The sequence below is a fragment of the Schistosoma haematobium genome, chromosome 6, assembly GCF_000699445.3.
Source record: "Schistosoma haematobium chromosome 6, whole genome shotgun sequence".
In the NCBI taxonomy this organism is placed as follows: domain Eukaryota; kingdom Metazoa; phylum Platyhelminthes; class Trematoda; order Strigeidida; family Schistosomatidae; genus Schistosoma; species Schistosoma haematobium.
Window position 1 is genome coordinate 15250364 of NC_067201.1, and position 20784 is coordinate 15271147.

At 33.3% G+C, this 20784-nt stretch overlaps 1 protein-coding gene across 1 annotated transcript; it reads right to left on the reverse strand.

The window, feature by feature from the left end:
- Window positions 1-619: 619 nt before the first annotated feature.
- Window positions 620-18898, reverse strand: LHFPL4 (LHFPL tetraspan sub member 4 protein). The gene is made up of 3 exons (XM_051216938.1): window positions 18148-18898; window positions 2405-2506; window positions 620-1661 (listed from the first exon to the last, which is right to left on the reverse strand). Exons 1-3 carry the CDS (start codon window positions 18689-18691, stop codon window positions 1081-1083), a joined length of 1227 nt encoding a protein of 408 aa, XP_051065571.1. The 5' UTR covers window positions 18692-18898; the 3' UTR covers window positions 620-1080.
- Between the last annotated feature and the right edge of the window lie 1886 nt (window positions 18899-20784).

Consider the following 20784-nt stretch of genomic DNA (forward strand, 5'->3'; position numbering starts at 1 on the left):
ACACGTTTTCCCAACTACCAACAAGCGTGAGAGGTCTGAGCAATGACTAAAAAGCTTAAATTAGCAAACGGAATCATTTGTAAATAGATTATAAGTATAAGTATGCATCAATTCTTTTAACCAAGACAACGAAACATAGGCTAAGACTTTGACTAGTAACATAACCGGCTTTATTCAGCAGCCTGTCTTCTTTGGGATCCCTCAACTACTTTTTAACCTTGACATGGGTTGTAAGTACACGCAGTTAATTGTTGACTTGTAGATTTATGCAGAGACTATTACAAACTACTTGGACGTACTAAATTCAGAGAAGTTTAGAATAGTTCGTTTTATTCAGTTGAAATCAAGCACATAATAAAATAACTTAGGGAATGTTTCGCAATCTTCTATTATAAACTTTTACTCTCAGAAAAAAATTAAATGCACCAGTCTGTGAAATGACTTCTCTAATAGGTTATACTTTAATAAATAAACAAAAAACAAGAGGTCAGGAATGACATAAACAAAGTTAAGTGTTTGACTCGATATATATGGTTTTCACTAACTTTACTGAATGTTATTGAACTATGCATTTACGAAAGTTATTTGACTGATACATTAAGTATACTTGTAAGCAAAAGTGATTGTCCCCTTATAAACTCACACAGTTTCCAACATTCAAAATTATCAATGGCCAGTCATAAAATTTTATAACCACCTACTCCTTCCTTTCATTACGATATACTGAATAACTCTAATAATGTGCCCACGTTTCTATTCTATTGTACTTACTATACATGAATGTCCATAAAATTTTAACTTTATATTTTGTTTAACTACTTATATAGCATAAAGTAGTACACTTCATACATGTATTTTAAAAGCCGAATACTCAATGAAGAATTCTTGAGAGATACATTTAATTATACATTTCGTCAATTGATATATATATATATATATATATGTAAAAGATAAAGTCAGTGTATGTGAAACATTTTCTTTGACTTAGGTAAGAACTGTGCAAATAGTTCATGTATTATGAATTAATACATAATGTGAAAGATCATGTAAGATATTGTGAACTTGTTCCATATCACCCATCTAATTGTTACTTTTATTGTTTTCCATGTTTTGCGTTAAATTTTTGGAGACATCTGGTTTCATTGAATTCACAATAGCAGATTTCTTCTCTGTCCCGACTGGTGAAGTGTCATCTAAACTTCCTTGACTATAGCCTAATTGATTATCTCCATTATAATAACCACCTGAATATGAAGATAAATTATAATCTGGGTGTATTAGTACCACTGGCCCATGTGATTGATGTTGAGTGGGTGTATTCAAGCAAGCCCAAGTTTTTAACCATGGTGATTCGAAACCAACATGATGAATACGTGGATCAGACGTACGTAAACTAGTTGATACAGTTTCAATTGATGGTGGTCCACCTAGTGTGGCTGGTGCTAAAATTGTTGGCGTCATTGACAAGTCATGTGATAAAAAATGTGGTATTAATCCATCATCTGTTTGTCTTTCATTAGATTTAATACGCCGAGATTTGTTATTTTGTTTGATTTCAAATAGTATCTTTGGAAAGCATAGATTTGGAAAGACAGAACTAAAGATTGATAATAAACCGCTCATTATTGTTACGACATAGGCCCATCCAAGTTGACAGTGACCTAAAAGAGACGTTTGACAAGTGAAATGCAGAAAAATTGATGAATCAATCTACAGTCGATTTGGATTGATAGTTATCGAATTTCACTGGTATATCTAAAAATAACTAAAATCTGTCCAGTTAGAAAGTAGATATCAAAAGGATGTAACTATCGGTAACCACCAAATATTCAACCCTCAGTTAATTTTTATAAATGTATTTAAAGAATCGGAAAATTTTGGGAACATTCCCTGACACTAGCTGGATATCCATTGAATAACACAGAGCACTGGATAAATATTTCGTTTGAGTTTAACTGAAAATGTGAAATATGGTTAAGTGGATGCCGGTTCCATAGACGGATAGTATTATGCAGAACACGAGACTTGACTTCACATAGAAAAAAAACAACTTCTCACTGTCATTTTACTGTGATGTAGATTTATTTCATCCTCTTTTCTTCAGAAGTAAAAATTCTCTAGTCTTTTATAGAATGGTTTTTCTAGCATCACGTTCAACTGACTAAGAGTCGAAGAAAATTGTGGTTCTTATGAAGGTCTTTAGTTTGATGTTTGGTCAAGCCGTGGGTGCACACTGATAAGGAGTTGCATACTACGGCACATTAGTTCACCAATAATCCCTGATTTTTAATGGTACATCAGCTCAGATGAATCTTCAATGTTGAAACATTATTCTGATTATCACTATTCCTACTTTGATGCATTCATTTAATAGTAAAATGCACAAAAATCAAAGAATACTTACCTAGATCGAATCGTGAACGCCTTTCACCACATATTTGAATAATTTCATCATTGTCAGACCATCCAATAGGAAACAGGATGCAACATAATAGGATTAAGAGACCTTTTTAGAACAAAAGAAAAGACTTCATTTCTAGATATGTGGTATAGATTACTGAAAACAAATAGAGTAGTATTAAAATGTTTTCATAAAGTGATATTACCAATGATAATGAATGATGGTTATGCAATATCAAAAATAAGTTTCAGTCAAACATATAGTTGACTAGTTGGCTACTATTCATTGGTCTGAAGAACAAGCGTTTGCTTTGAAGTCTAAAGGTATTGAAGTCGATCTATGGTGAAGTCATGGGAGCGAATTTCTGAGGAGTTCCATGTTAGAATGAAACACCTGTTCACTGGTTCCTGGTTTTCAATAGTTGTCTAACTCATGTCAGTTCGTGGTGTACAATTAATTCCTTTGATCATAAAAATGTATGATGATTTAGACCAGAAATGAACATAAAACAGTAATATTAGGTTGAAAACGTTGAAATAATTTCTAATTCTTTTGACAATAATTTTCACAAAACTGTAAAACCATACTCAAAATCAATCGATAACAGTGTCATTTGATGAGGGTAGAGCAATAATATAGGCTTCTTTAAAAGCACATATTTCAAAATATGACAGTTTAAATAACTGAAATAAAGTTTAACCAAGTCTATAATCAATTTCATTCAATTAATATTCCCGACGAAGTCTAACTATACAAACTATTCAAATCTAATATAATGATCTGAAGAACAAAGTGGTTGGGAGATCTGACAGTCTTGGTTTTAGTCTTTAACACAATCGTGACTAATCATTGTTGAAAAATATCAAAATAAAATGAAATAAACATTCTATTGTCTTTGATTGTTATTGGCTTCTTCGAACTATAACATAGACACAGAGTAAAATTCCCTTTCATTCAAATTGTTAAAAGCATTTTCCTGTCTTATTGCGTAACCAATATAATTTGTTTAAGTAGTCAACAAAATGAGGGAGACTGTATACACTATAAAAACACTAACATTTCTTCCTCACACTAAATACATACCGGCACAGAAGTCTAGAGGTTAGGCGTTCGCGTACGAGACTGAACGTCCTGGGTTTCAGTTCCACATGTGAGACCGTGGATGAGCACTGCTAAGGAGTCCCATACTAGAACGAAACGGCCATCCAGCACTTCCAGACTTTCAATGGTGATCTAGCTTAGATCGGCTCATGAACTCAACTACCAAAATTGCTACAATATCCACAGACCCCCATTCTGATAATAAATATCATATTTACGAATGTGTGGGTGTACATGCATTGACAAGATATAAATCAAACTCCATAAAATTAGTTAATTTTAATAGTTGAGATCATGAGTTAATTGGAACTAGACTACCATGGAAAACCTGGAAGCACTGGATAGTCGTTTCGTTCTATTCTGGAACTCTTCAACAGTGCGCATCCACGATACCACCTCACGGGATGCCAATACAGGATCTATCAGTCTCGTGCTCAAACGTCTAACCACTAGACCAGCATCCAGCGGTGTTAATGTCTAACTTCGACTAATCCACAAAACTGAGCGACAAATCCACCATTATCTTCAGTGAGTTACTATCTCACAACGGACCCGGTTGGACTCCACTAGTCATTGCTTCTCACTAGAACTGTAGGAAATACCTCTTGAAGACCGTCACTAGTGAGAATATGTTAATTAATATCCGAGGGGGGGGTATTTAAGACAAAATGAAACAATTTTGTTATCCACGTTAACACAGAGAATAATAATATGGAAAAAATATATCTCTATCAATAACTGTTTAGTTGAAAGAAAACAAAACTAAACATAGTGATGAATCCATTGATAATCAATACATCGATAAAGTAATCAGTGAATTTACATCAAAAATAACCCAATCTTACATGTCTTCGGTAATAAAGAGGAAAGCTAATCAGTCAGTTATATTCTCCATATAAAGAAAAAATAATCAACTCTAATGTTAAATATACGAAACTAACATGTTTTACAATTCGGAATACATTAACATCAATATCTATTATTATAGAGTTCAAAGGAAATTTTCCAACATTGATAGAAACAATCTACAAATTAATGATATACATTGAGCAAATCAGATAGAAACTTGAAAAGAGTAAGTACAATGATTTGAGTAGTATAACATGAATTCCACTGATTTCGTTTGGTTCTTGTCAGCTACTTACAATCTGTAATATTAAACAAATATAGTTATAAAATAGTTTGGAATTGATTACATAAAGGAGTTTGGATGAAAGTTGATATGATCACATATCATTATGGTATAGAAAGGGCGTAAATAAATTTAATAGACAAAATAAATATCTTATGTGAAAGAACATTCTACAACAACGATAGTAACAAAATTTCACTGGTTGAAATCATGAGTTAATTGAAGTTATACCACCATGGAAAACCTGGAAGCACTTGACGGCGTTTTCGTTTTAGTATGGGACTCCTCAGCAGTTGTGAGATAGGAACTCACTGAAGACAATGATGCACGGTGGCGCAGCTTTGTGGATTGGTTGAAGTTAGACATTAACACCATTGGATGCCGGCCAGCTCAGTGGTCTAGTTGGTTAAGCGCCTGGCGCGAGACTGATAGGTCCTGGGTTTGAATCTCGCGGGGTGCGAGATCGTGGATGCGCACTGCTGAGGAGTCCCATACTAGGGCGAAACGACCGTCCAGTGCTTCCAGGTTTTCCATGGTAGTCTAGCTTCAATTCACTCATGATTTCAACCAGTGAAATTTCTAAAAATCTCCACAAAACCCATTCTGATGATAGTAATAAAAGTTTAAAGGGATAGAAACTAGTGGTTACGTAATGAATAAACTCTGATAAGTAGGAATAAAATGAGTGAAGCTCAGTTATTTAAAATAGGATTATTCATTTAGAACATAGTTGGAATAAAAATGACGTAATGATGTAATTGATTGAAAGAAAGTGTTAAACAAAATTTCATAATGTGTTGAAAAGACGTTTATGTTATCAAAGCACGAACACGAACATCCGGTTTTTGATGCCTCATAGAGATGACTTTAACAAATTTCAAAAGATTGGAGTTTGATTGTTTATTAATCACCTTCAGAGATTTCAAGGCATCAACTTGATGTCCTGTGTCTAAGAAATGTCCAGTAATCATGTTATTTAAAATATTTCTTCCCTTTATTCGAAGACTTTCCAGAACATGATCAAAACAATCTAAGTTATTCTCTCCTCTCCATTCGGACAGTCTAGTTGCTTTGGCAGGCACATGTGAATCTATAGATTCGATTAACGGTAACATAAAAAAGGTACTTGATAGCTTTCAACTGAATTATTGAACATGTTGTTTCAGGCAATATTAATAGCTTGGCTTCAGAGTAAGTTCTGGCTAATACAACATTAAGCCTCTTAATCATCGTCCCTACAACGCCGCCACCTTTGGAGTTGAAATGGATAAACCTTGGCTTTTATTGACTGTAACTACATCCGACTTGTCTTCAGTTTTCTTTAACATTTATCAATGAGTTCGTGTGGGTAACATTTGTCTCCTATGCAATTTTCAACGTTCATCGATTCACTTTCCAGTTTGTTAATGGTACATATTTTTTTTTACTCTAGAAAATAGTGTTTTGATCAATACTTTCGTGTAACTCATTGGAAATAAACTACTGAAATCTAGGTACTTGCTCTCTTCAAGATGATAAAGGGAACTATGTGTATGAAGTTTCTGAAATAAATGTCGTTAAAACGAAGTGGATATTGAGAAGTTCGAAACGTTTACCATTATTATAGGATGATGTATTATCTCTACTTTTATTACACACTTATAAAGTAATTAGTTTATGGTATTTCTATGTTATTCTATTTATAAGCCTTCCTTTGAAGTCTTAGCTGTCGGTATACGTTTTACCATTCCTGAATTATCTCTGACTCCGTTGTGTCCATTCTATAATTTCTTACTTGTAGTATGTAGTGGTCTGTTAATTAGTTTATATAAATCTATAAATGTTTTGTTTGCTTGTTGTGTTCTTATTCTGACCGACTACTGTGCTAGAAGAAAGCTGCACTTCTGGTCATTAGGAATAGGAGTTGTCATGACCGATCCTTCAAGGTTATTTGTTACTTACCGAAGAGTGTCATTGGTTGAAATAGAAGGTATATGGTCTGATAGAGATGAAGTGTAGTCGTATTAGTAAATTTTCCTGATTTATTAATTTGATTAAGAGACTGAAAAACATAATAGGATAAGTTAGTGAAGTTAGTTGAAACAGGTTTGAATTCTACAGGAAACTTTGCTTCCCATAAGATTCCAGGTACTTCTCGTAAGAAATCGAGGTGAAGAGTTTTCTGTAGACCATCACAAACCACTTAAGATCGTTGTTACTCATAATCAATTTAATAAACTTGTACGGTAAGTTTGATCTAAGCTTAAGCGAATTATATAAAGTAACTGAATAAATGATGATTGATTTATGCTGGTACATCGTTTGGACAGACTCTTAACGAGTAACTTGTTGTCCAAGTATCACACCACTTTTTCATCGCTTTCAACCCTTATTTTTGAAAAAAAATACAGAATTGTATTTCTTCTTTAAATAACTAATTTTATTTCACTGACACAGGTCAGTTGTCTTTGTCTGATAAAATTATGACTCATGAAAATGAAGTTAACTTGGGTAGAAATAATAGTTATTCTTTATTCATTAATATGTTGTTTCATTCAATTCCCTCTTAAAAATGAGGAGTACCATTTATAATTGTTATGATTCATGATGTCTTATATATTGATGATGAGATTCTTCGGGTACAAACGGGATCTATATGAGCTAGATAAAGTGAACGACTGATACTTAGTCTTTCAACTATAATCTCCTATAAGTTTGAACAGAAAGAAATCAAGAACACTAGAAAATGATTTATATTAATTTAACTTTGAAGTATCAATTGTCTCAAGATTACAGGTACGCTTTGTTGACTTGTACCAACTAGAGCCAAGCCCAGGTAACAAAAGATACCTCAAATCACCCAATAACCCTGAAGATCTTGGGTTTGATCAATGGTAGAATTGTATGTGAGCACTGCTGAGGAAACTCATAACTATGAGGAGACATCCATCCATAATCTCTTACTTATCTATGATTGTTTAGCTCGAGTCAATCTGTTATATAAACTGTATATTAGATGGTGGTTGGAGGTAGTCGACAGGAAACCCTGGACCCGGGCTTCGTGCTACTTGGCACTTGTCAGCAAGGTGTACCTGTAATCTTGAGGGAACTGGTGCTCCCTGGAGGATTCGATCATGTGTCACCCAGCTTCACAGTCAGAGACGTTACCACTGAGCTATCCGAGCCGTGACTAACCTCCTGTAGGACTGAGATATAATCACAATTGATTGATCACCGGGTGGTCATCAATGTCATGTATGTCAAGTCCTTATTTAGTGCAGGTACACCTTGCTGACGAGTGCCAAGTAGCACGAAACCCGGGTCCAGGGTTACCTGTCAACTACCATCAACCACCATCTAATCTCGATATATAGTGCACGCAGTGTCGAGTCACCTAGACTGGTGGCCACATTGCAACATGGTCGATATCATTCGATCTGCACTAAATAAGGACTTGACCCACATGACATTGATCACCACCCAGTGATCAATAAATTGTGAAAACTGTATATTGACCAACATAATTCTAATAATATATGTGATAAAGACTTTAAAAAAACTCAATTCTCTAGTCCATGCCTTTGAGCTACAATTTTATTTCATCGTATCTAGTAAAGCTATTCAGTCACCTAAACCATATCAGATAGAGTGGGCTTAAAACCTATAACCTAATAATGAAAATTCAAGTAAATTAACACCTTTATCGATAAAACACTCTATTATTTAAAACTATTTGTCGATTTGAAGTGTTAATACAAGCACTACTTCCACATACATAAATACGTACAACTATGGCTAGACAACTACAACTACAACAACAACAACAGCAACATAAATATACATTCAAATGTTAAAATGATTTCAATGTGAAACAAAGAAGAATTCTTCTATTAATCAAGATGAAACATTGATAGCCATAATTTCTATCAAGTCTAAACAACTATTAAGTGTTAATATGTATGTATCCGTGTATAAGTGTAACGATATATTTGTTAAAACATAAAAATCCAATGAAACATTGATCAGTTTCTTTCTTTCATTTAATATAATAGACCTAATTCATCAAATAGTAATAATGTATGCAATGAAAATTTCTATCATTAAGATTGTATTACAATGATTATCTTGTATGAAGAAACTATAACAAGCACGTTTTCTTTAATTTTTTTCTTGCTTCAAACCACCTTTCTTCACATAAAATCGTTAATTGATCAAAGTATTCGCGTACACTGCTGTTATATATGGGTATACATATGGGTATATATATAACCCAATCTACGTAACTATCAGATAAAATCGAATTTCTGTTATTCAAGTACTATAATGATAAATGGGCATATGTTAGATATACCAGTACGTTTGTATGTATGTATGTATGTATGTATGTAGGTAGGTAGGTAGTTAGGTAGGTAGGTAAACAGATACGTATGCATGTATGTGTGCAAATAAGTAAATGGTAAAGATGAAGAATTTATCTGATATCACCATTGAAAATTGAAATTTTAAACGAGAAATTACATGATTAATCATGTAACATTTTTAATGATAATTTTTGTTACAATGTATATGGAAAATTATTTACTGGTCAACTTTATTGGAAATGTTACTAGTCAAATCAAGATAGTCTGATCTAATTTAGTAGGTCAGTCAGTCAGTCAAACTTGCTCCTAACCCCATACATATGTATGTATGCCAATGCTAAGACAATTTATCATCTTGGATATAAAAAAGACATATAGAGTGTAAGATCTGATATCATTAGCTTTGCGTCGGTTTACATTTGAACAATAACTTACTATGCCCTCACTACAAGTAGGCTGTGGTTGAGTGAATTTTATCCATTCGACTTTCAACCACTAATTTGTAAGTTCGAATCCTGTCTTATCTACTTTGCTCTGGAGGAGTCAGGTAGTATGAATATACCTCACATTTGCGTACGGCTCTAAGCCATATACATTAGTCCCTACCTGATAAGTAGATCTTTGAAAAAGACTAGTGGGAGAGATTAACAGTTAGGGAGTGGAATGAAGAATTTAGAACTTATTAATAAGAAAAACAAAAACTTTATACAACAATTATGAAAAAATAACAGGGCCCATATGTTACTGAGGTGTATTTGGAACAACTTTCCTCAAACCATAGATTTTCATTTACCTTTCGAACCACAAATACAAAGTTTACATCACTTTACCTCTCTCTTTATCTAAATGATTCAAGCGGGAATTTGCTGACCAATTGAACCTATCCAATTTTTTATTCCAGTCACCTGATATCACTGATAGTCTGATTTATTATATTACAGATATACAACGACCTGCTCAACATATTCAGGTCACCTATTTTTCAGTTGTACTAAATATTACAATAAAACTTCCTGATTTCGATCAGTTTAAATCAAATACTTAAACATTCTGATTTTATATGCTCTCACTGACGATGCTAAATACTGGACATCTTAAATTGAAACCCGATACTTATTGACATAATTTTCTCTTTGTCTACTCTTTGAACAAACACAAGAACTGAATATATTACATGTATGAGAAAAAACTATAGTTGTAATACCTGAGAACTGATAAGAAAACTTTCTGTAATAAGTACCAGATACTGACTAATGAAAAGATCATGTATAAAATACAATGTTTTTAAAAATTGCAATTTGAATGACTGTTAAAGAGAAATTTATTGTATTACTGTACTACTAATGCTGAAGATTCCTTACGATTTATAGTAATGAATACGGTTATTATTATTATTAACACTTCACTACTTTCGACCATATAGTAAGAAACGAAGTGTATCGGAAGCGGCTTTTGTCTAATACATGAAGTACGTAATCGTAGATAGTGGTCATACAGAGATTACTGATCTTGACTAGATAAATATTTCAATTGATTATTACAGTTGACATGACCAGTCAACTATTGTACCTATCAATACCATGGATATTGTTTGATTTGTCCAATGCATTACTCTTATTAATCGTTTTCCATAGCCCCCCTTTCTTTTTAATGACATTAATTAAATAAACTGAGATAAGTGGCAACTAGGTAACCTTCGTAACAAATCCAAGCTATTGAACGCTAGATAATTTAAAAAATACAGTTAAATAGCTTAACAATACATGATTCAACCAATACAGTTTACTGTGACGTGTCATTTCATTTAAAATTTACCATTTCTACTCAGTACTGGATTATCGAAATGAACTTCCTTAACGTACAATGTTTTAGTGATTCTATTAACATGAGTTATTATAAAAAGGTTCAGTACATTGAATGTCTGAGATCTCTAATTACCTAGATCAATTCTACAATCTTTAACACTTGAACACATTGAAGAAAAACTGAAAAGTGAAAATATAAACTAAATATTGATTTCCAGATTAATTTGATCATGGAAACCTAAATACATTGATAAGGTTGCTAGTTATATTTATATAAGATTTCTAACAACGTTTTAGTGCTTAACTAATGTATTTAAAGAAAAACATAATGATTTATTTACTTTTTGGAATTTTCTGAGAATTTACAAAAATTCCAATTATTTCAAAGTAATGTTCAACACCTTCAAACTTCCAAAGAAATTCATCTAGCAGTTATAGGTGTCCTAGACAACTACTCATAGGTCCTTCTATTTGTACAACAGTGATTAAATCCATGAATAACATAACATACTTTCTCATCTAACTATCAGTGAATATCGTATTATAATAGCGAAACCATTCGGGGTTTTTTTTGTATTCAGTTCAAAATAATTTATGAAAATGTATACAGTTACATATTTTATGCTTGAGTGTAACCCATAGAGATAAACTTAATGGAGCTGAGGTGAATACATTCAGTAATTTTACTTATCATATCATCACATATTTCTTTTCATGAAACATTCATATTCCTATATTATTTATTCTTAATTCAATTAAACTGATTCAAGTAACATGGTCAGTGATTACAATTAATCCATTTTCCAAAACATTTATCCTCAGTGGTATAGTGGTTAAGCGTTCACGCGTGAGACCGATAGGTCTTGAGCTCGAATCTCGTGAGGCGAGATCGTGAATGCATAATGCTGAGGAGTCCCGTAATAAGACGAAACGGCCTTCCAGTGCTTTCAGGTTTTCCATGGTGGTTAACTATTAAATTACTATAATATCCACAAAACCTCTCTCTGATTAAATATAATGAACTAAAACTCCACTCTCATTTACATATTCACAGTTCATTCACTAATATTATGTTGTAAGGCCAGTGAAATGTCACTGAGCCCGAGCCAAATTATCTGGCTGTTGAGCACTGAATATCGAATAGTTCATCGATCCTCGTCAAGGTCAAGTATAACCAACGCGCATCAATTAATCGTACACCATGGGCTAGCCCATGCGGTAGTGTAATTGTAATCAATATTAAATCTAAATTCGTATAAATTTTATACATGATTTAAAAAGCTGGAATTTTTTACAGTTAAATTTTATGATGATTGGTGTAAATCAAAACGGATAGCTTTATTCGATCTTGCCTTTATCGATTTCCCAATTCATCTTATGTACTCTATTATCATTTTTGCCTTAAATTACATTTTTATCTAGTCTCTATCTCTCCTCATTTTCTTAAAGTCGCAATCTGAATTATGACTATGACCGCTAGTTCACCTACAGTTGTCTGATAATTATTACTAGTAATCCTGTGGTTGGTGCTGCTAATGTCGACAGTTGTAAGTATTATGTACCACCAATCGAAAGAGAAATGCCTGGTGATAGACGGTTAGGAAGGTCGAAGAAAAGAGAACGAGAAAAGAGAATAATGGGTATGGGAACGAGGGAACAATCAAAGCTGAGACATTTTGCAAATGAAGCGTTTACTGTATGGTTCTCAGATTTTACTAAAATATTCTGTAATATCGCGTTCTAATACATTGCATTGTCCTCACTGGTGTTCTCGTTCACTACGATACCGTTAAATGCTGAATTTACATCTTTATTGGTGAGTTTAAAAAGTACAGATTTAAAATATCTCTTACATTAAACAGAGTTTGCCGTTAGATTGAATGTCTTCATTTTGTGACCATACACACTACACACGTGAGTAATAGATCTTGATCCCCATTAAGAAGTATTCAGGATACTATCAGTTACTACCTACCCATAGAGCTGATTTGTACAATTAACATTATGATTTTATTATTTGTACTAATGACTCCGTTTTGATGGCTGTTTACATTTTCAATAAATTTATAGTGAACATTAGATTGGTTTAATGTTTATTATTTATTGGAAGGGGTGTCGTGGAAATTGATTTAATTTATAGATTTCACTCGTCGCGAATTAATCTCAGTTGCTGTACGATTAAAAACCAAAGAACATTGGACAGCTATTTCATCCTAGTATGAAACTTCTTAATAGACATTAATGTGTTAACAATAAAGCATACAAACTGAACTAATCTCCACAAAACCCCTTCAACTTAACTATTATAATCAGCTTACAACTAATTCACTTAAAAATATTCCTGAAATCTTAGTTAGAAGTTATGACTAACATATATTAAACATGTTTGGAGTGAAACAGACATCATGAATAACATGTGGTGATCGTCGCACTATATAGAAAATTGACTAAAGTTAAAATGATTCTAATGGAAGCCTACCCAGTATTTCCAATGTTTCAACTTTCAAAGAGAGACCTGTAGGTCCTTGATTCAGTCTCTAGTAAATTTATGGGTGCGCTCTACTAAGAAATATCATAGTAAGACGAAATAAATGTTGATTGCTTCCAAACTGAAATCAGTTTGTGGAGATTCAAACAAACATATATGTTTGGTATTGATTGACATTAGCTAAAAGTAAGAAATAATAAATATCAGAAGGGTTTTTGTGAATATTATAGTAATTGCAATAATTGAGATCATGAGTTAATTGAAGCCAGACTACCATGGAAAACGTGGAAACACTGGACGGCCGTTGCGTTCTTTTATGGGACTCAGCGGTGCTCAACCACGATCCCGCCTTGCGAGATTCGAACCCACAACCGATCGGTCTCACGCGCAAGCGATTAACCACCACACTACTGAGCCGGCCGACATCCAACGGTGTTAATGTCTAACTTCAACCAATGGTAGTCTAGCTTCAATTGACTCATGATCTCAACCACTGAATTATTAAATAGTTATTTCTGTATATTTTAGTTTATTCAGTAGTATAAACCTAAATTTATGTACAATAGGCTACATATGATGTTTGAATCTTAAAGTGAACATGACATCCTTAAATTATTGCGATTACAAAAAGCCTTTGTTAATTAGGAGAAAAAATAATTTTTCAGACAAAAAGGGTTTCCTGTAGTTCTAGTGAGAAGCCGTGACCAGTGCAGTTCAACCGGGTCCGTTTTAAGATTGTAACTCATTGAAGATAATGGTGGATGTGTCGCTCAATTTCGTAGATTAGTTGAAGTTAGACCTTAACACCATTGGATGCCGGCCGGCTCATTGGCTTACTGGTTAAGCGTTTGCGCGCGAGACTGATAGATTTTGTGTTGGAATCCCGTGAGGTGGTATCATGGATCGCACTGCTGAAGAGTCCCACAACAGAACGAAACGGCCTTCCAGTGCGTCCAGGTTTTCCGTGGTATTCGAGCTTCAATTGACTCATGATTTCAACTATTGAAAAAAGGGTTTTTTTATTTCATAAAATAGTCAGTGATCATTCTACACAATGTTTCTTATTAAATCTACATTGATAGACAGTTAGATAGGTAGATAAATCGAAATAATTTAATGAATTAAATTAATTAAATAATCAGATATCAATAATATTTATCATTATAATGTATTCATCATACAATGATACTTTTTCCGACACGTCTATTGGAAACCTAAGATCATTAAACAACTATTTCGTTCTTAAACAGTAGCCTTTACTAATAGTTTATATTGTTAACCTCACTAGGGACTAAACTTAAAACTTTCAGAATACATTTTAAATGCATATTGATTAGAATCATTTAGGTGTGATTCAATACCGCTTATGAATTAAATTAAACCCCAAGAGATACAGTTTAAATGAACCTATTTCTACAGGAAACCCTTGATCCAGGTTTCGTGCTACTTGTCACTCGTCAGCAAGGTGTACCTGTAATCTTGAGGGAACTGGTGCTCCCTGGAGGATTCCATCCCATGTCACCCAGCTTCACAATCAGAGACGTTACCACTGAGCTAGCCTATTTCTTTTTAAATAATCTTGTAATCTTATAAGTGATTTCAATTTCCTTGAGATTTAACCCAAATGTTTTAAATTATTATTGATATTTACTGATCTGAAAGTAAATGTTTACATTTAAATGTTTGCAAATTTTGTTATTTTTGTCACGCTTTTTGATAAAACAAAATAAGAGGGAATTGATTTAGTGTTGAAAGCCCTTTGAAAGGCGAGAAACCTTCTGAAAAAACATTGATTAATTAATATTCTCTAGAAACTTCCAACTACAGAGGCAACACACCACTATCAGTACAAGGAAACGTTTTCAAAAGAGTGTAACTGAATCGGATGAAAGATTCAGTAGACTCCCAACTTCAAGATCAATAGGCTGGATTCCGTAAAGATCGGTCTTGCGCAGACCGAATTGTGACACTACGGATCAATGTTGAACAATCAATTAAATGGAACTCGCTACTTAACATTAAATTCCTTGACTATGAGAAAGTATTTGACAGTGTAGATAGAAGAACATCATAGAACCTTCTTCGACACTATGGTTTACCCAGAGAAATTGTCAAGTAATACGACGGACTACAGTGCAAAGTGTGAATGAAGAACAGATGACGGATGCATTTCAAGCGAAGACTAGAGTCAGACAATTCTGACTACTCTTCCCCTTCCTCTTTCTTCTGTTGGTTGATTGGATATAAAGGTCTCCACATCTGAGAAAAAATGTGGAATACAACGGGAATCTTGGATGCAACTAGGCGATTTGTACTTCGTAGACGATCTGGCCCTGTTATCCTATGTACACGAATAAATGTAGGTCGAGACAACCAGTGCAGCAACAGCCTCTACAGCAGCAGACCTCAGCATACACAACGGACAAAGCAAGATCCTCAAATACAACATGAAGAACACCAACACAACCAGGCTTAATGGGGAGAATATGGACGAGGTGGAAAGTTTCATGTATCTGGATAGCAACACCGAAGAACGTGGAGGATCTCATACAGATGTAAAGACAACGATTGGAAAAGCAAAGACAGCATTCCTACAGTTGAAGAACATTTGGAAGTCAAAACAATTGTCAACCAATATCAAGGTCAAAATCCTCAATACAAACGTCAAGACAATCCTAGTGAACGGAGTCGAAACTTGGCGAACTACTACGACCATCATCAAAAGGTACAGGTATTTATAAACGATTGTCTACGAAAGATACCGAATGTCCATTGACCGGATACTATCAGCAATGGCCTACTGTAGGAGAGAACAAACCAACTTCCAGTTGAGGACGGAATTAGGAAAAGACAATGGAAGTGGATAGGACATACATGACGGAAAACATCAAAGTGCATCACGGGGCAAGCCCTAACTTGAAGTCCTGAAAGGAGCAGGAACAAAGGAGGACCAAAGAACATATTGCGTCGGGAATTGGAAACAGAAATCAAAGGAATGTGTAGCAACCAGAAAGAATTGCCCAGTGCAAAGTTGGTTAGGGAATCCTGGTCGGTGGCCTATGCTCCACGAGGAGTAACAGGCTTAAGTATGTAGTAAGCCAGTAGAAAACTCCTAAGAGGATTCTAGAAAACGAAGGGTTATTTCTTTGTCTTTTTGAATCGACAATTATTGATTTTATCAGAAGGGTTTTGTGGAGATTTTAGAAATTTCACTGATTGAAATCATGAGTCAATTGAAGCTTTCAGGTTTCCCATGGTGGTCTAGCTTCAATTGACTCATGATTTCAATCAGTGAAATGATTGATTTTGTCATTAATTTAGATGTTTTTCAGAATGTTATTTTATCAATCGAATGATTTCACAACTACAGTAAGAAGAGCAGATACAAGGTGAAACTCAACCATCAAGAATTAATAAAGGTTATTGTATGAATTAAAAATCTGCAGTATCATATAATTGATTAACAAATTCATTAAAATCATATACTCAATCATAGAAGATCTACTGACATTCAGATTAATTAATATGAGATCCCTTGGACGATTCTGATGTTTCAGCTAAAAGTGAGATACACTTAGCTGTCGAGAATCGAATGTTTTCACTCATGACTGTCAAACGGGAAAAACTGTTTCTTTCCAAGTTCAAGTTATAATTTCACAAGGTTTGAAAACTACCGAATTAGAATATAACGTCTGCTTGACACAACCTAGCTTTGAAGGTAGGTTATTCAAGGAAGTCAGTCGAAAACCCTAGACCTAGATTGGCACTGGATCAGCACTCATCACAACAATATATTTATATGAACAGCTAAAAAAATGTAATATTTATTTTAGACCCCACAGGTAGCATCTTTTCCCTTAATATTCAAGGTACTTCTTTTTACCGATAACTGCTAACTGGCATGGAACCTAAGATCATAGTTTTCTGGTGACCACTTCAAACCATAATACACGAATATATAGTCCATACAATCATAAGTTACCTAAACTAGTGGCTTCATCTCCACTTGATCAATAGGATGCGATCAGTACTAAAAAGGCAAGACTAACATGATACTGGTCACTACTACTCACTAATCAAACTATACACTCTAGATTTCGATGATTTTCTAACTAACATCATCTCAAGACGGAAACTTCCTACAAAATGCACACGAGTCTTTTTGCGAACTGCCTACTTCTATAACATCCCTAACTTATGAATCATTCAATATAAAAAAAACTGTAATATAGTCAATAAATCAATGAATAATAGTTGTCATATAATTGTAATATAATTATTATTAACCAGTTAAAGATTTATATAATACCTCTTGAAGCGAGTCACGAGTGAGAGTATGTTAATTGATATCAGACGGAGTTTTGTGGATATCATAGTAATCCTTCTAATGGTTGCGATCATGAGTCAGTTGAAGCTAGACTATCATGGAAAACCTGGAAGCACTGGATGGCCATTTCGTTCTATTGTAGAACTCCTCAGCATTGCGCATCCACGATACCGCACCCCGCGAGCTTTGAACCCACGACATTTAATCTCGCCTGTGTATGCTTAACTTCTAGACCACTGAACTGACCAGCATCCAACGGTGTTAATGTCTAACCTCAACCGATCCACGAAATTAAATGACAAATCCACCATTATCTTCAGTGAGTTACTATCTCACAACAGACTTGATTGAACTCCACTAATCATGGATGCGCACTTCTGAAGAGTTCCACAATAGAACGAAATGGCTATTCAATGCTTCCAGTTTTTCCAGATTTTCACAAAACCTTTTCTGATATTTATATAATATAATGAAATTTCATTGACAACCAATACAGAAAAAAACATTGAAATTAAATGATTGATTGAATCAATAAATTAATAAATAAACTTACCGGTTAATAATAATCCTAATTGACATATACGATGTATATTTAATCTCCATAGAAAATTTAAATAACACCCAGTAAATGATAATAGAAATGCTAAAAAAAATAAACTACAACAACTTATAATTAATAAGATTAAACTAAATCTCCATGCTATATGAGGTATATCAAAAAATTGATAATAACCACAATTAGTTTGTATATGAATAAGAGATGATTCTAAATAATGTTGTTTTATATTTAATTTATAATGAATTGGTTGATTAAAAAATAGTTTTGCTTTAAATGGATTTTCTGATAAAATATCTGTGATTACATTTGTATATACTGGATAAATACAACGACGAAATAAATTTAATGTACTTGATATATCTTTAGAATAAGTAGTAGTAATAGTAGTAGTATGTTTTATTAGATTTTGTTCATGAGTAGTGATTTCATAATTGGAAAAAATTTTACCATCTAACCAATATGGTAATAAACAACCAATGGTACATAAGATAGCTGTTATCCATGTTAGAATACACCATATTAACCATATATAATTCATAATTTCATTCTTATATTGATTATATTACTTATTTTATGTAAGTGTATAATGTATATATATTATATTATTAATAATGATAGCCACAATTTTGATTAATCAATATTTGTGCTTTTTAAAATCAATAATTTTTTTGGTTATTTATCATTTTGATAAATGAACTAAAGCAACAACAAAAAATATTTTACTATTTATGAACATACTTTTAACTTGTTTACCAATATATAATGTATATATGATGTATGTTGAAAAAGGTAACTATTTTTTTGTATGTCAGTAGTTGTTATGTATGTGAATATATTGATATCAGTTATGAGAGAATACACCAATCGGATTTAATTTGATTGGATAATATAGTGGATATGTATTTGGCGTCTAAATTAAAAATGATTCATAATTAACCAATGAAATTTCGACTTTTGATCAGTCAGTAAATGTATATACGTATAAGCATAATTACAAATGAATTCAAAATAGAAATTATATTTATATTCTAATCTGATGAAATGATATATATGCATACTGTAATGAAGAAGAACACGAGTGGGGACAATTGAATGTATTTGAACACAAAATTACAAAGCATCTTAATAAAATCTGAGAATTATATAGTAAATAAGTAGAAGCCGTTACCAGTCAAGTTCAACCAGGTCTGTTGTGAGATAGTAACTCAGTGAAGACAATGGTGTACCGTGGCGCAACTTCGTGGACTGGTTGAAGTTAGACATTAACACCATTTGATGCCGGCCAGCTCAGTGGTCTAGTTGGTCAAGCGTCTGGCGCGAGACCGGTAGGTCCTGGGTTCGTATCTCGCGGGGTGCGGGGTCGTGGGTGCGCACTGCTGAGGAGTCCCATACCAGGTTTTCCCTGGTGGTCTAGCTTCAATCGACTCATGATTTCAATCAGCGAAATAGGTTATTTGCAAAATATCAATCCATCGTTTTAAATTTGACTGTTTCTTTGCAGACAGTACTACTTCAACCATTTGAACAATTCAAATGCTTCAACCTATACGTTGATTAGATAGTCGGATCAACTGTCGAATGGATTGAATTGTTGTTCAGGTGACAATACTGGTGTAATATTTTCACAAACAGATTTAACTTCATCATTTAATTCGTTACCAACATTTTCAGATGGTAAAGAATCACTGGTCTGTTTATTGGAACAGATCACAACAACCAGTGAAAATGGAGAATAGGTCACTAGACACTATAAGTATATCACTGGTCAATAATAAATGTAATGGCATTCAAATGAATGGATCGATACTGAATGAGAATGATGGCAATGATCACCATACTAAATGTTAAGTCTTTTTTGCGTTCTCTGGTTTCATTCACTTCCCTTCCACTCTTTCGTGTATTGTCTCATACTGTAGTAAACAAGAACACGAGTGGGGACAATTGAATGTATTTGAACACGAAATTACAAAGCATCTCAATAAAATTTGAGAATCATATAGTAAATAGGTAATTTGCAAAATATCAATCCATCGTTTCAAATTTCACTGTTCTTTTGTAAATATCAGTCCCTTGTCTCATAGTTCATTATTTATGTATTTTCATATCAATTGCGTTCCGTTCCCGTCCTTTCCTTATCGATCTTCTAATGAAAAACATTCTATGCCTAACCACCGTTATTGATTAATATCAGAAGGGGTTTAATGGAGATTGTAGTAATTTCAATAGTTGAAATCATGAATCATTGTTCTTCTAGGTTTTTCATGATGATCTAGCTTCAATTGACTTATAATCTTAACTAATGAAAAAAAAATTCTTCACTTATAAATTTCTAATCTACTCAATATTTTATCAAATTAGAGAAGAGAAAAAAAAAAGAGATTTAATTTTATAAAATTATGTAATCAGATGATTTACTAGTTTTAAATAAACATTAATGTCATGATTAATTGTGTTTTCCGCGAAAAATATTTAAAAAAAACTGGGAGGAATCAGAGTTTATCTTCTTCCCCCCCCCCAAAAAAAGAAAAAATAATCGATAAAAACAGTTTCCATTTAAATATTGATTAGATTATTTACTGTTTTTCCCTCTTTATATTTCTATCTTTCAATGAAAACAATGTATATAATTTG

Coding starts and splice junctions, on each gene's coding strand:
- LHFPL4 (XM_051216938.1), bottom strand. CDS start 18,691: ATGAATTATATATGGTTAATATGGTGTATTCTAACATGGATAACAGCT. Junction 2,507..18,147: donor ATTAGGATTATTATTAACCG/GTAAGTTTATTT, acceptor TGTTCTAAAAAG/GTCTCTTAATCCTATTATGT. Junction 1,662..2,404: donor GCGTTCACGATTCGATCTAG/GTAAGTATTCTT, acceptor CGTCTCTTTTAG/GTCACTGTCAACTTGGATGG.